At 36.8% G+C, this 13483-nt stretch overlaps 1 protein-coding gene across 4 annotated transcripts in view; it reads left to right on the forward strand.

Moving 5' to 3' along the window:
• Positions 1 to 13483, forward strand: part of Frmd3 (FERM domain containing 3) — a 174383-nt gene that overhangs the window by 73936 nt on the left and 86964 nt on the right. For all 4 annotated transcript variants that reach the window (XM_021200071.1, XM_021200070.2, XM_029540286.1 and 1 more), the window contains one exon: positions 12740 to 12818. In XM_021200071.1, the coding sequence (XP_021055730.1) occupies positions 12740 to 12818 (79 nt within the window). The remainder of the gene's footprint in view (positions 1 to 12739; positions 12819 to 13483) is intronic.

A 13483-nucleotide genomic window follows, 5' to 3' on the forward strand; every position in this document is an offset into this window, starting at 1 on the left:
GGTCTTATCATGGAATATCTTGGTTTCTCCATCTATAGTGATTGAGAGTTTTGCTGAGTATAGTAGTCTGGGCTGACATAGCGGTCTCATAGAGTCTGTAAGAGTCTCTGTTGAGAATTCAGGTATAACTCTGATATGTCTACCTTTACATATTACTTTATCTTTTTCCCTTGTAGCTTTTAATGTTCTTTCTTTGTTCTGTACATTTAGTGTTTTGATTAATATGTGGTAGGAGAATTTTCTTTTCTGGTCCAATCTATTTGGCGTTCTGTAGGCTTCTTGAACATTTATAGCTATCTTTCTTTATGTTAGGGAAGTTTTCCTCTATGATTTTGGTGAAGATATTCTCTAGCCCATTCAACTGGGAATATTCAATAGGAATAGAAATTCGTGTTATTCTTAGGTTTGGTCTTTTTATTGTATTCCAAATTTCCTGGGTGTTTTGACATTTTCTTTGACCGATGTATCAATTTCTTCTATGGTATACCTAAGAATGTCTCTTCCATTTTTTGCATTCTGTTGGTGATGCTTGCATCTGTAGTTCCTGTTCTCTTCCCTAGGTTTTTTCATTTCCAGGATTGCTTCCATTTGTGTTTTCTTTATTGCTTCTATTTCCAATTTTAGGTCTCAGACCACTTTGTTTATTGCCTTCACCTGTTTGTGTTTTCCTGGTTTTTTTCTTTTTTTTTTTAAGGGATTTATTCATATCCTCTTTAATGACCTCTATTATCTTCAAGAGGTAGGATTTTTAAGGTTGTAATCATGCTCTTCAGGTGTGGTATTATATCCAGGGCTTGCAAAAGTAGGAGAACTGGCTTCTGATGGTTCCACATTTTATTCGTTTCTGTTGATTATGCCCTTGTGCTTGCCATTTGCCATCTGTTTGTCTCTGATGTTGGCTGGCCTGGGTGTCTCAGGTTGTAGCAGGTCTCCTAGAAAACAGGCAGAGATGGGGGCAAGGAGGTGACAATTACAGAGTTTAGATGGAGCTACAAACAGGAAGGAAGATGGAGCTCTGACAGGGCAGAACAGAGCACATATCTACTGGGCATGGTGGGGTCCCAGCAGGTGGGGGTATTTCTGTGGAAGTCTCACCTATGTCCCTGGTTAGAGAAGGGCTCCTGGGAGACAGACAGAGCAATTAGGAGTGGGAGTCAGCATACCAATCACAAAAAAATGTGGCAGTTAGGTTCGGAATGGAGATGGATCTCAAGCTGGGCTCTGTGGGGTCCCAGCATGTGGAGATATTAGGGCAGGGGTTTCACCTGTGTCCCAGTTAGAACAAACCTGCTAGGATGAAGGAGAGGTTTTTAAAGTATGTCCTTATCTTTCTCTGGATTTCCTCAGTGTCTCTTGTTATGTCCCCTGTTTTGATTATAATTTTGTTAATTTGGATATTCTCGCCAGTCTTTTAGTTAGTTTGGATAAAGATTTGTCTGTCTTTGATTTTCTCAAATAACTAACTTGTTTCAATGATTATTTGTATTATTCTCTTTGTTTCTATTTTATTGATTTCAGCCCTTAATTTGATAACTTCTTACCATATACTATTGGGTGTGGTTACATCTTATTGCTTTAAGCATTTTAGGTGTGCTATTAATTTGCTAGTATGTAATCTTTTTTATGTAGGCACTGAGTGCTATGAACTTTACTCTTAGCACCACTTTAATTGTATCCCATAAGTTGGAATATATTGTGTATTCATTTTCACTGAATTCTAGAAATTCCTTAACTTCTTTCTCTATTTTCGCCTTGACTCATTTTTTTCATTGCATAGAGTTATTCAGTTTCTATAAGTTTGTAAGCCTTTATTATATTGAAATATATTTTATACAGTACTATATTCTGTGAGACTTTTATCGTGAAGTCATGTGGGATATTGTCAAAGGGTTTTTTGAATTTATAGAGATGACATGCAATTTCAGTCCATATGTCAATGTCAATGATTCACTACAATTCTTTACTAATCAATATGTTTTTTAAAAAAAATGGCTGTCTCACAGAGAAGAAGCCAATATGACCATGTTGGATAATATGTTTGATATATGCCCTGTTTAGTTTGCACGTATTTAGTTTCCATTGTTTGGGGGCATTTTGCAACTATGTTCATCAGGGATATTGGACTATACATTTTGTTGTGTCTTTAATGGTTTTGATATTAGGGTCATTGTTTTCTCTGCTTCTTTTCTTTTTTTATATCTTTTAATAATTTGGATTGACTGATGGTAGATCTTCTATGAAATACTCAGAGAATTCTGCTGTGAATCTGTCTGCAAATGGAGTTTTATTTTGTCAGAAGGATTTTTCTTACTGTGTGGTTGCCATCATCATTGATGTTATTGTTGTTTCTATTTCATTAATTTCTTCTCTGATTTTTCACGGTTTTTTTATAGTGTGACAGTTTCAGTTTGTTATGCTTTTGAGTTTTCATATTATTAATTTATATGATAAATTCAATTAAACTTTTTCTGTTTTTCAACACAGACATTTAGAAGTATAAACTTTTTCTAATGTAAAAGGTTTTTACTAATTTAGAGATTATAATTGTTTATATCTTTTCCCTACCCAAACTCCTTCCAAGCCATTCTATATGTTCCTCCTTGCTCTCATTCAAATTCATAGACTCCTTTTAAAAAAGCTTATTGTTATATGTATATATAACTATATATTATATATGTGTATGTATATATGTTATATGTATAATACATATATATTCCTAAATACAACTTAGACTAATTAATGTTACTTATGTGTATGTTTTCGGGACTGACCATTTAGTAGCTGTTGTACTTTCCCTAGAGCTTACTTCTCTCACTGTCAGTATTCCTTACTTGGCTATGGTTCTTTAGGTAGGGTTGAGATGTCATTGGCTTTCCCCCATCCAAGTTGGCATATGTATTGTTGTTGTTTTGTTCAGTTGATATTTAGGCAGTCATGTTGGAGGAGTTTATGATATTATTAGAAACACAATCTCACAGCAAACCTCCTGATCCTATGGCACTTAAGATCTTCCCACACAATGTTCCCTGGGTACAGCTGTTGTTTTGGAGACATATCCATTAAGACTGGGCTCCTCAAATTGGCCTTTTGATCAATTGTGGTTTTCTGTAATCAGTTGCAATTGTTTCAAAGAGATGTTTTATTAATGGTGGATGAGGTCTACACTTATCTCTGGGTATAAGAACAAATACTTAGAGTGTATTTAGGGATTATGCTTGTTTAGTAAATTAGCAATTGTAAACTTGTGAAGATCTATCACTTCAATAGCACTGAGTTGTTAGCTGGGTTTTCATTATCAAGCATGATTTCTCTCATCCTGGTGAGTGTTATGGTTCATAGGCACCATAGTTGTGCTGCACTGTTGGTTGCTTTCCACCTGTGGAAGGTTCCATAATGCTTTTGGCACCATGAAAGCTAATTCTGATGGAGGAAACTTTGAGGTCAGTTTTAGTTGAGGGTTATTTAGATGCTGTATCTGAAGTGCATTATGTCATCAGCATCATGGACTTTTCTTCGAACTCTGGTAGGAGAGAGCAATAACAATAGCCTCAAATATCTCAAATGTTTTGGGAATTTCTTAGACGACTCTCACCAACAACTCAAAAAAGTACTTGTCTTGCTTAGTGTTGGGACCTTTGTTAGGTGTTTTTTGGCTCTGCAAGCTGTATTGTTAGTCCAGTTGGGAAAACTACACATGCACACACACACACACACACACACACACACACACACACAGAGAGAGAGAGAGAGAGAGAGAGAGAGAGAGAGAGAGAGAGAGAGAGAACTTATATTTTTAATTTTTAGATAGATAGCCAATATTATGATGCCTTGTGATTCTTTCAAACATTTTTACTGTTATTTTGCCCTCCCTCTTCCTTCTTCTGTGTTTATATTCTTCCACCGTCCGTAGTGAAACCATTCCTGTTTTACCGATTCCCCTAATCAGATCACTCATGCTCTTCTATTCCCCTCTTTATTGTATTGCAACTATTCACCACCACCATGGTCTCTTTCTACATTCCTTGTTTTAGCAGTTACTCCACAATATATGCTTACATCTGAAAATTTTAGAGCTAGGAGCCTCCAGTGAGAGTGAACACGAGACGTTTGGTTTTCTCAATCTGAGTTACCTTACTCAGTTTGATCTTTTCTAGGATTGTCCATTTATCTGCAAAGTTCATGATTTCATTTTTCTTTATAGTTTATTATAGTATTCTGTGATGTTCATGTACCATATTTTCCTTATCCGTTCATCAGTTTAAGGATATTTAGGTTGTTTCCATTTTCTTGCTGTTGTGAATAAAGCAGCAAGAAAAAAGGCTAAGAAAGTATCTGACGTGTAGGATGGTGAATTCTTTAGAAATAAGTCAAGGAGTGGTGTATCTGGGTTCTGTGGTAGGTTTCTTTGATTGTTTGCTTGCTTGAATTTGAGGATTCTACATGCTGATGAGATTCCAGAGTGAGTGCACAAGTGTGTAATTCTACAGCGTCTCAGATTTCCCTTTTGCTCATACCCTGTCCAGCAATTGTTCTTGATTCTACCAGAGGTAAAATTTGATTTCAAAGTTGCTTTGATTTGCATTTCCCTGCTTGCACACTCTGAATCTTACTTTTAAAGTGTTATGAGTCCTCAGCGAAGCTTGCTGATTTCTCCTTTTATTGCTAAAGCCCCAGAATTGACATGGCAACAAGGTCCCCAATTATCACTTAGAGCCCAAGTATTTCCCTTTGGGAGAATGTTACATTCCATTCATTTGCCCCCATAAAGCTGGAGTCCATTTCTCTGATAAGCTGCGAGTAAATGGGAGAATATGACATTAGGATGTAGCTATGGGGAGTGGAAGATGACAGTTCATTTGAGTCCTATTGCCCATTGTTTTCTGTTTATAAAGGAGAGTTTGGATGATGACAGAACTCATTCAAGATCTCATTAATTCTACTCCTTTCTTTTATACCCCTAGCATGGTAAATGAATATGAAGACCTTCAGATCACTTCTCTTTGATTGCTATGACATAAATCCAGCTGAAGAATGATTTTGAGATTTATGCTTACAGCTGTTGGCATAACTTCTTCTCCCAGCTTTTTTTGAGACTAGATGGTGTTGCAGTATGGTAGAATGTTTTTCTGAAGGTTCTCAAGATCAGATTTCTAACTCTTGAGTCTGCATCATAGCAGACATTCAAGGATATTGTGCATATGTTTCTTGTTAGTGAGAGATGACTGCTAAAGGTCTTTAAAATGAAAGAGACATTTCTCCCATACATTCTCAGTCTATTGAAGTGGAAATTTTTGGTTTCTTTGGAAACTCAGTTATGTTATATACCCCAGTTTTGCTGGGGAAGACAGGTAAAAGGATGTTTTGCAGAAACAGACACAATTGAGAGTCTGTTTTGCTGAAGCAGACATGTGAAAGGACACATAAATATTAGAAGGAATATAAATATGACCCACAGACAGTGGAGGTTCTGGCCTTGGTTTGTCTTGCTACACCTCACTAGTTTTCGCTGACAACACTGTAGCATTGATTGGCCTTATCCTGTGTAAATCTTCACTTGTTACTTCACTGAGAGTAACTTGCTAAAGAACTTCTTGTGATATTCCAACAACTAAACCTATGAATAATAAGAACAGAGAAAGTAGAAGAAACCTGGGTCAAAGGTACAGAGCATATTTGTAACACAATCATTGAATAAAAGTTTCCCAATCTAATAAAAGAGATGCCTATCAATGTGCAAAATGAAACAGAAGATCAAATAGATCAGACAAGCAAATGCTACAACACAAAATGATCAAAATTATGAATGTACTGAACAATAAAAAGGATATTAAAAGCTGAAAAACATGAAGTAATGTATGAAGACAAGCCCATTGGAATAATACCTGATTTTTCAGTGGAGACTGTAAAAGCCAGAATGTCAAGAATGGAAGTTCTACAAACTCTAAAAGACTAAAAGGACTATTTTGATTTCTTTACCTTTTCACACATCACCTTACTTGTACTCTTGCTATATAATATATGAAAATAAAAATAGAATCACTAAAGAAGAGCAAAACTGAGATAAAGCAGTATTCTCTTACTAGTTCCCTCTCTATCATGTGTTGCGCACACACACACACACACACACACACACACACACACACACAAACAATGGTCCATTTTTCAATGTTCTGGTTTCTGTTAATTATTTCAGGATACATACTTAAATCTAAAAATTTGTAGCTAGGAGCTTCAGAGGAAAGAGAGCATGTGACAATTGTCTTTGTAGATGTGATTTATCTTATCCAGTATGATCCTTCCTCAGTCCATCAATTACGTGCAAAGACCGTTATGGCATTTTTCTATCCAGCTTAATAGTATGCCAATGTGCATATGTACCACTTTTTCACTATCCATTCGATTGATAGAGATGATGCACTTTTCATTCCCCACAGCAATGAAAACAGCAATGAATATGGTTGAGCGAGTATCTGCGCAGTGGAATGTTAAGCTCTTTGGACATATGCCAGTGAAATATATACTTGGGTTATGTGGTGGGATACTTTTATTTTTAACATTTTCAGGATTCTTCATACTGATACCTAGAGTGGATGGAGTTGTTTGCAGCCTGGCAAACAGGAAATGAGCATTTGCTTTTGCCCACCTCCCCATGAGCACTTGTTTTCAGTTGGTTTGCTGATCTTTATTTACCATTGTGATTAGAGGAACATGACTTCTCATCCTTCTTTTGATAAATGTTTTCATAATTCCTAGGGACAGCGAATATTTTTTGAGATATTTCTTAGCCATTTTTTTTCTGCTTTGAAAACCCTCTATTCTATTAGCAGACCCATTTTTTAATTGATTTGTTTTGGGTTTTGTTTTGTTTTCTTTTGTTTTGTTTGACTCCTTGTTTTTTTATTTGTTGTTGTTTTTGTTTGTTTGTTTGTTTGTTTTGAGTTCTTTATATACTCTGGGTATAATCTTCAGTGTGATGCATAAAAGACAGATTCCAATTCTGTGGAATTTCTCTTTACCCACTGGATTCATTTGGTTGTTTCATTAGATGTGAAGAAGCTTTTTAATTTTATTAAATTTCACTTGTCAACTGGTAGCCTTAGATCTTGAGCAAATTGAGTCTTATTCAGAAAGTTCTGTTCTGCATCTGTCTCCTACAGACGCTCCCTGTGCCCCTTCTACCACTTTCAGGTCTCACATTTATGTGTTTGATCCACTTGAAGTTAGTTTTTGTGTAAGGTGATAAAACTCCAGTTTAATTTCATTCTTATCCCTGTGGGTACGTGGTTTTCTGAGGGAAAATACCTTTGTTTTTCCAGCATACGTTTTTGGAATCCTTGTCATATATTAGGGGGATGAGTTGTATGGTTTCATGATAGGGGCTCTACCAATCCATTAGCATGGGATATTTTTCAATTTCCTAGTGTTTTTCTTTTCTTTCCTCAGAACTTTAAAGTTTTGCTTGTTTAGCTAAGTTTATTTCTAGATAATTTCTCGTGGTATTCTTAGTGGAAGTGTTGATGACTTCTTTCTAAGTATGTTTACTACTTTTGTGTAGAAAAACTACTGATTTATGCAAATTCATGCTATGTCCTCACACATTGCTGAATTTGGTTATCACTTCTACATGTTTCCTGATAGAAATCTGGGTGTCTTATGAAAAATTCATGTCTTCTGCAAATAGAGATAGCTTAGCTTATATTTTTCCTGTTTGTGATCCCTTAATTCCCCTTATTTGCTTTATTGGTTTAGACCATATTTTGAACACAGTATTGAAACCCTTTCAATACTGTGAAAGAGTCAAAAGCTCCGTCTTCCATGTTTCAGTGGAATGGTTTCAAGAATACAGTCAAACTGCATTGTATGCATTTTTAAAGAAACCAAAAAGTACTTAACAAAACTCCTAATCATTCCTGAAAAGAATGACTTCCAAAAGATGGAAACTTGGAACAAAAGTGGCCTATGATCTGCCTTAAGGAGACACTTGACCTGTCACCAGTCTGTGCATCAGCCTGTCAGCCAGTAGATACTCCTGCATGCATTTCCCAGACCAGTTGCCTGATCCTGGCATTTACAATGGGTGTTTCAGATTCTTATCTTCACTGCTTCTTCTCAGTAGTAATGCCCACCACTACCACTCCCCCCCCCACACACACACACTGTTTACATGACTTAGCACATGTTTTTCAGCTTTTGGAATGAGCACAATTTATTCTTCCCCTTCTATTAACTCCCATTTCTACCTCCTGTTTTTGTCCCTACTTATCTGAGTATTTTCCTAACAAGGAAACCTTCCATTTAGCTAATGCCCCATGTAAATGTGCCAAAAGCCCACTAGATCAATCCAAACACTTCTAGGGTCAACATATTGGCTAACGTTGTCCCATCTTTCGAAACAGGAAGCAAAAACAGTTAGATGACTTGCTCAAGGACAGTATTTAACAGAAGTATTTATTTAGATGGAAATTGAAGTGTTTGGACATGTTCCAAGCAGTAAGTGCCAGATGCCATTTGGCACCTTGAAAGATTATGTTCATCACTGATACAGCTGGTATGGACAGATGTCAGAGCTCAAGTGCTACCTTCTCACCCTAAGTCAGTACCCAGGACACTTGAAAATATAAATGGCTCCCCTATATCTCCTTGTTGAATGAAAAAATGTTAAATAGCTATATTTTACATCTCATTTTATTTCTCTAGTAAAGTGAATTGCAGAAACTCTGTTTTGTCATCTTCATGAGACAAATGATGTTGGTTCAATACTAGTAACATATGATAGGCTATATGATAATTGTAAAAATTGAAAATTTGGGCCTTGAAAAGTAACTCCTACTCTTTTTTTCCTATTGCCAAATGTCATTTCATGTCTGATAATGGGTCTAGTGAAAACCATCAGTACGACATTAGTTTTCGGGCTGGAATGGTGGCTCAGTAGTTCAGATTGCTTTTGCTCTTGTTGCTTTTTCAGAAGACCTGAGTTAGTTTCCTAGCACAGTTTCCTAGTATCCACATGCCAGCATAAGTAGTCTTTAACTCCAGGTCCAGGGCATCCTATGTCCTCTTCTGGCCTCTGCACACACCAGCACAGAAGAGATGCACATACATACATGAAGGCTAATAGTCATGCACATAAAATAAATAAATATTTATTAAAAATTTAAAAGAGAAAAGACCATAAAACTAGGAGCACTGTTTTATAACAAAGCAGAATTCTTAGATGACAGAGGCAGCCTTTGGGTTGGAGTAAGGGTGAATGAGTGGAAGTGTTACTCCACTCATATGTTTACTGCGGAGCTATGTGTCTCTTTGTGAGATCACTGTAGGCTTAGATTTTTCAAAGCCTATGTTATTTAGGGTTCTTAAACGTTTCAACCTCCCTTTTAGCCCACTGAATGAGGGTAAAGAAGAAAGAAGGTTAATAAGAGGGTGTGGTCCAAGGTCCAAGAGGGTGTGGACCTGTTAAGTAGTTCTGTGGGGAGATTCCAATATCTCTTGTCAGGAATTCAGTAGCAATGAGCATCAGAAACCTCAAGGCTTCATCAAATTGGCACAGGTTGCCAAAAGTGGCAAGAATCAGCTAGAATTCCACGAGAAATTCTGGTGAGTTTCTCTCTATGAAGTGAAGACCAGTGAAGACCAGTGAAGACCAGTGAAGACCAGTGAAGACCAGTGAAGACCAGTGAAGACCAGTGAAGACCAGTGAAGACCAGTGAAGACCAGTGAAGACCAGTGAAGACCAGTGAAGACTCAGCAAAAACCAACAAAAGCCTGCAAAGTCCACTGAAGCCATGCATAGCTGGTGAATACCAGGGAAACATTGCAAGGTATAGCAATGCAAAAGCATCCTTTCACTGTCTGTGAGGTTCTACTTACACTCTTTCCAAACAAACATCATGCTCTCTCTCAAGCATCTGTTCCAGCAAAACAAACCATGCCCTCTAATGTGTCTCCTCCAGCAAAACATCCTCTCACATGTCGATTTCAACAAAACATCCTCTCACAAGACAGTTTCCATAAAAACGTGACATGACACAACTAAATCTCCAAAAAATTTACACTTCAGATTTGTGTGTGATGTACTTAGATCTGTGTGACACCTAACTGTAGGGCATGATAAGTTCATGTCATAGAAGATTATGGCCCTACTTGTTTAAAAAAAAAAAAAAAGCATTTGCAATCACATTTTCTGCAGTTGCTTTCAGTCAGATAACTTAGTTCTCTACATCTCTGAAGACATTTTCCAGTACAAATTGGCCCAGCCATTCGACTTTTGGAGTCTATCATGACTTATATTAAGTAATGTATACCACAAAATAATTTCACTGTAAAAATTTTAAAATAACCAAAATGAAAATTGAAGGCAAATATCTGACTAAATTTGGATTTACACATAATATGAGTTATTACTGTGTATGGAAAGTTGTATAAATATTATATATACCCTACTAGAGAGAGGGGCAAATGCAGCTTTACAATGATAAAAATAAAGAAACATGCATAGTTTCATTTAATTTTGACAGAAAAAATAAATGATTACTCCATATATAATATATATTAATGTGGTCATAAAATCTGTAGAAGAATATAAAAAAGAAATTGCTGACAGGGAGAGGAGAAGTGGCATTTGGTAATATCTTGAAGAGTGAAAGATCAGGGACCAACACAAACTGAAGGAGGATGGTTGGCCTATCATTCTGATCATTGGATATCATTTTGTGTATTTATCTAAATTTTTAGAAAATATTAATAAAAGATAAATAAGGAAGAAATAGAGAAAATTATCCTCTTAAGTCTTTTGTTCAATTTTTCTTTTTTAGTAAAATTAGTTTTCTGTTAATAAAGTGTTTGGGTAGAAGAATGGGAAGGGAGAAATTATGTAATTATAACCACAGAAATGAAATTAAAATACAACAAATGTTTTATAATAAAGAGTTTCATAATTTAAAAATGTTTTCAAGGAATCAAATAGTGATAATGTAAAATGATAAAATATCGTCTGTTCTAGGTATGAAAGGTGACTGACTTGAGGCTCACTTGTACTTTTTTAAGCTGCCTTATTGCCATATGAAAAGTATCCATTTTTCCTAGTTCTTAAGAAACTATACTACCTCTTACAGTATTTATTTGTGTTTATGGCATGTATAGTAAGTGTGCATGGATGTGTGTCTGCATGCCTTTGGATTCCAGAGGAGAACATTGTCTGCTTTCATTGTTTTCTGCCTTTGTGGGGTTAGGGGTTATCCTCCCCTTCTGAACCTGAAGTGCGCCATTTGGTTATGCTGTCTAGGCAGAACCCTCAGGAACCTCCAGTGTCTGTCCATCAGTGCAAGGTTACAGATTTACCCAGCCATGCTGACTCGTGTCTGTACTAGGAACGTGATCCCAGGAGCTCTTGCTTTCCCAGGAAATGCTCTTCTCACTGAATCATCTCTTTAGTCTTTCTTTTCTATAATTAGAATTTATTAGTTTAAAGACAGGGTTTCACTATGTTCCTCTCATTCACATAAAACTCTTGCTCTCATTCACATAGAACTAGCCTGATCTCAAACTAATGGTGATTTTCCTGCCTCTATTTCTTGAGTACTGGACTACAGATATGCCTCAATGTTTCAAGACCTTTCTTTCTTAAATATAGGAATACAAGGCAATGTTGGTAGCAATGACTTAGGAAATTTGTTGGCATGAAAACAGCATATTGACTCCTGTGTGACTGTGAGTCTGTATTCGTCTGTGCATGTGTATGTGCACGCATGTGTGAATATGTGTGTGTGTGTGTGTGTGTGTGCGCACGTTCAGGGTTTTTTTCTAACATAAAGGTGGTGTTCTCATGATGCCTGTATTTTCTATTAAATTATTTTGTAATTATAATTATTTTTATAGAGTATAGGACATGTGATGGTCAGACAACCACTTGCAGCAGTTGCTTCTCCACTTCATTCCAGTCTCAGGGACTGCACTCAGGTTATCAGACTCAGAAGCCAGCTTCATTACTTGCCAAGCCATCTCACCAGCCCAATTATAAAAACACAGTGATAATTATTTTCCATATGAATATTCTCCATTATATAGTCAGACTTACAACTGGTGCTGCTTTCTATGACACAGATTTGATTTACAACCTGAATAATTCAGATACTGTCAGCTGTTTGGTGATGATTAACTCCTACTTATCTTGAAAGAAGAATTAGAGAATATAATTTCATCTAACCTCGTATATACATAGTAATAAAAAAAACCTACAGAGGTGTATATGGTCTACTTCTTTAAAATCTCAATTGTGTTTCAAAGACTTCATCTTTTTTGTTTAAAAACACATATGCAATGGCAAGTTTTCTACCTCATACTGTCAAAATTCTTTCATGTACCCCAAACCTGAATACGGCTTTGGGCAGTTTGGCTTTTACGTGAGAGTGGGGTGTGTCAGAGAAGAAGATATTTTTTTGAGCTGTGTTCTGGAGAGTGGGAAGGGAAGGTGAGTTGTGATATAGAGTGATGAACTTCTTCTTGCCTTTGGTTGTACTGTACATTTGCTTGTATTGTACATTTACTCTGGATATCCTGTTAAACATGTTCTTTGTTTTTGTCACCGTCATGGTATTTTCTTGGGCATTCTATTGGCCTCTTCCCTACAGCACCCTTCCCTTCCCTGCTGGTTGGTTCTTTCATGGCTGAGGTTCCTATGTGTGTTTGTGTCTGTGATCTTTTGCCGCTTATCTCATGCCTTTTCTTTATGACGTTTCAGCTCATCCACCATACACCATGTGCTTTAGAGTGAAATTCTACCCACATGAACCCTTGAAGATTAAAGAAGAGCTCACAAGGTATTTTTCCTTTTTGCATATTTACTCCACCGCTTGCATTCAGGTAGAGCCTCTGCTATCTTACAGGCTAGACTTTCCTGTTATCGAGATGAGAACACCTCCAGAAAGTAGGCTTTGGAGTCAGCATTGTGCTCCTCATATTCTTGTTGGGTTTGGGATACTTTATAGAGAACCACTCTTGGTGAGAAAGTATTATCTGTCCAAGAAAGCAATGGTTATGAAAGGGAAGCCCTCTAGAACACTTGACAGTGGAGTGCTAACAAAAGCAGATGACTGTCTTTTGGATATGGGCAAATGCAGAGAGCAGCCCTAGTCTGTCGTTTTGAATCTAAGACTTTCTGGAAGGACAAGATTACTGGACAGAAAGGACAATTAGCTATTTGCTTTCCACTTACTACATGACAACTACCAAGCAGAAGAACTCTCCAACTCTCTCTCTCTCTCTCTCTCTCTCTCTCTCTCTCTCTCTCTCTCTCTCTCTCTCTCTCTCTCTTTCTCTCTCCTGGGTTTATGGGTTTATATTCAATGAATCTTAGAGTTTTGTTTCTCTTAAACTTGGTACAAGTTTCTGGGTAGGACTCCAGGTGGCCACCTCCTAAATTGAGAGCTGAAAAAGCTGCCATGCACCTAGATCTTGATGAGGCTTTAATTTGGTAGCATCCAAA

This window comes from Mus pahari, chromosome 6 (genome assembly GCF_900095145.1).
Source record: "Mus pahari chromosome 6, PAHARI_EIJ_v1.1, whole genome shotgun sequence".
Classification (NCBI taxonomy): Eukaryota; Metazoa; Chordata; class Mammalia; order Rodentia; family Muridae; genus Mus; species Mus pahari.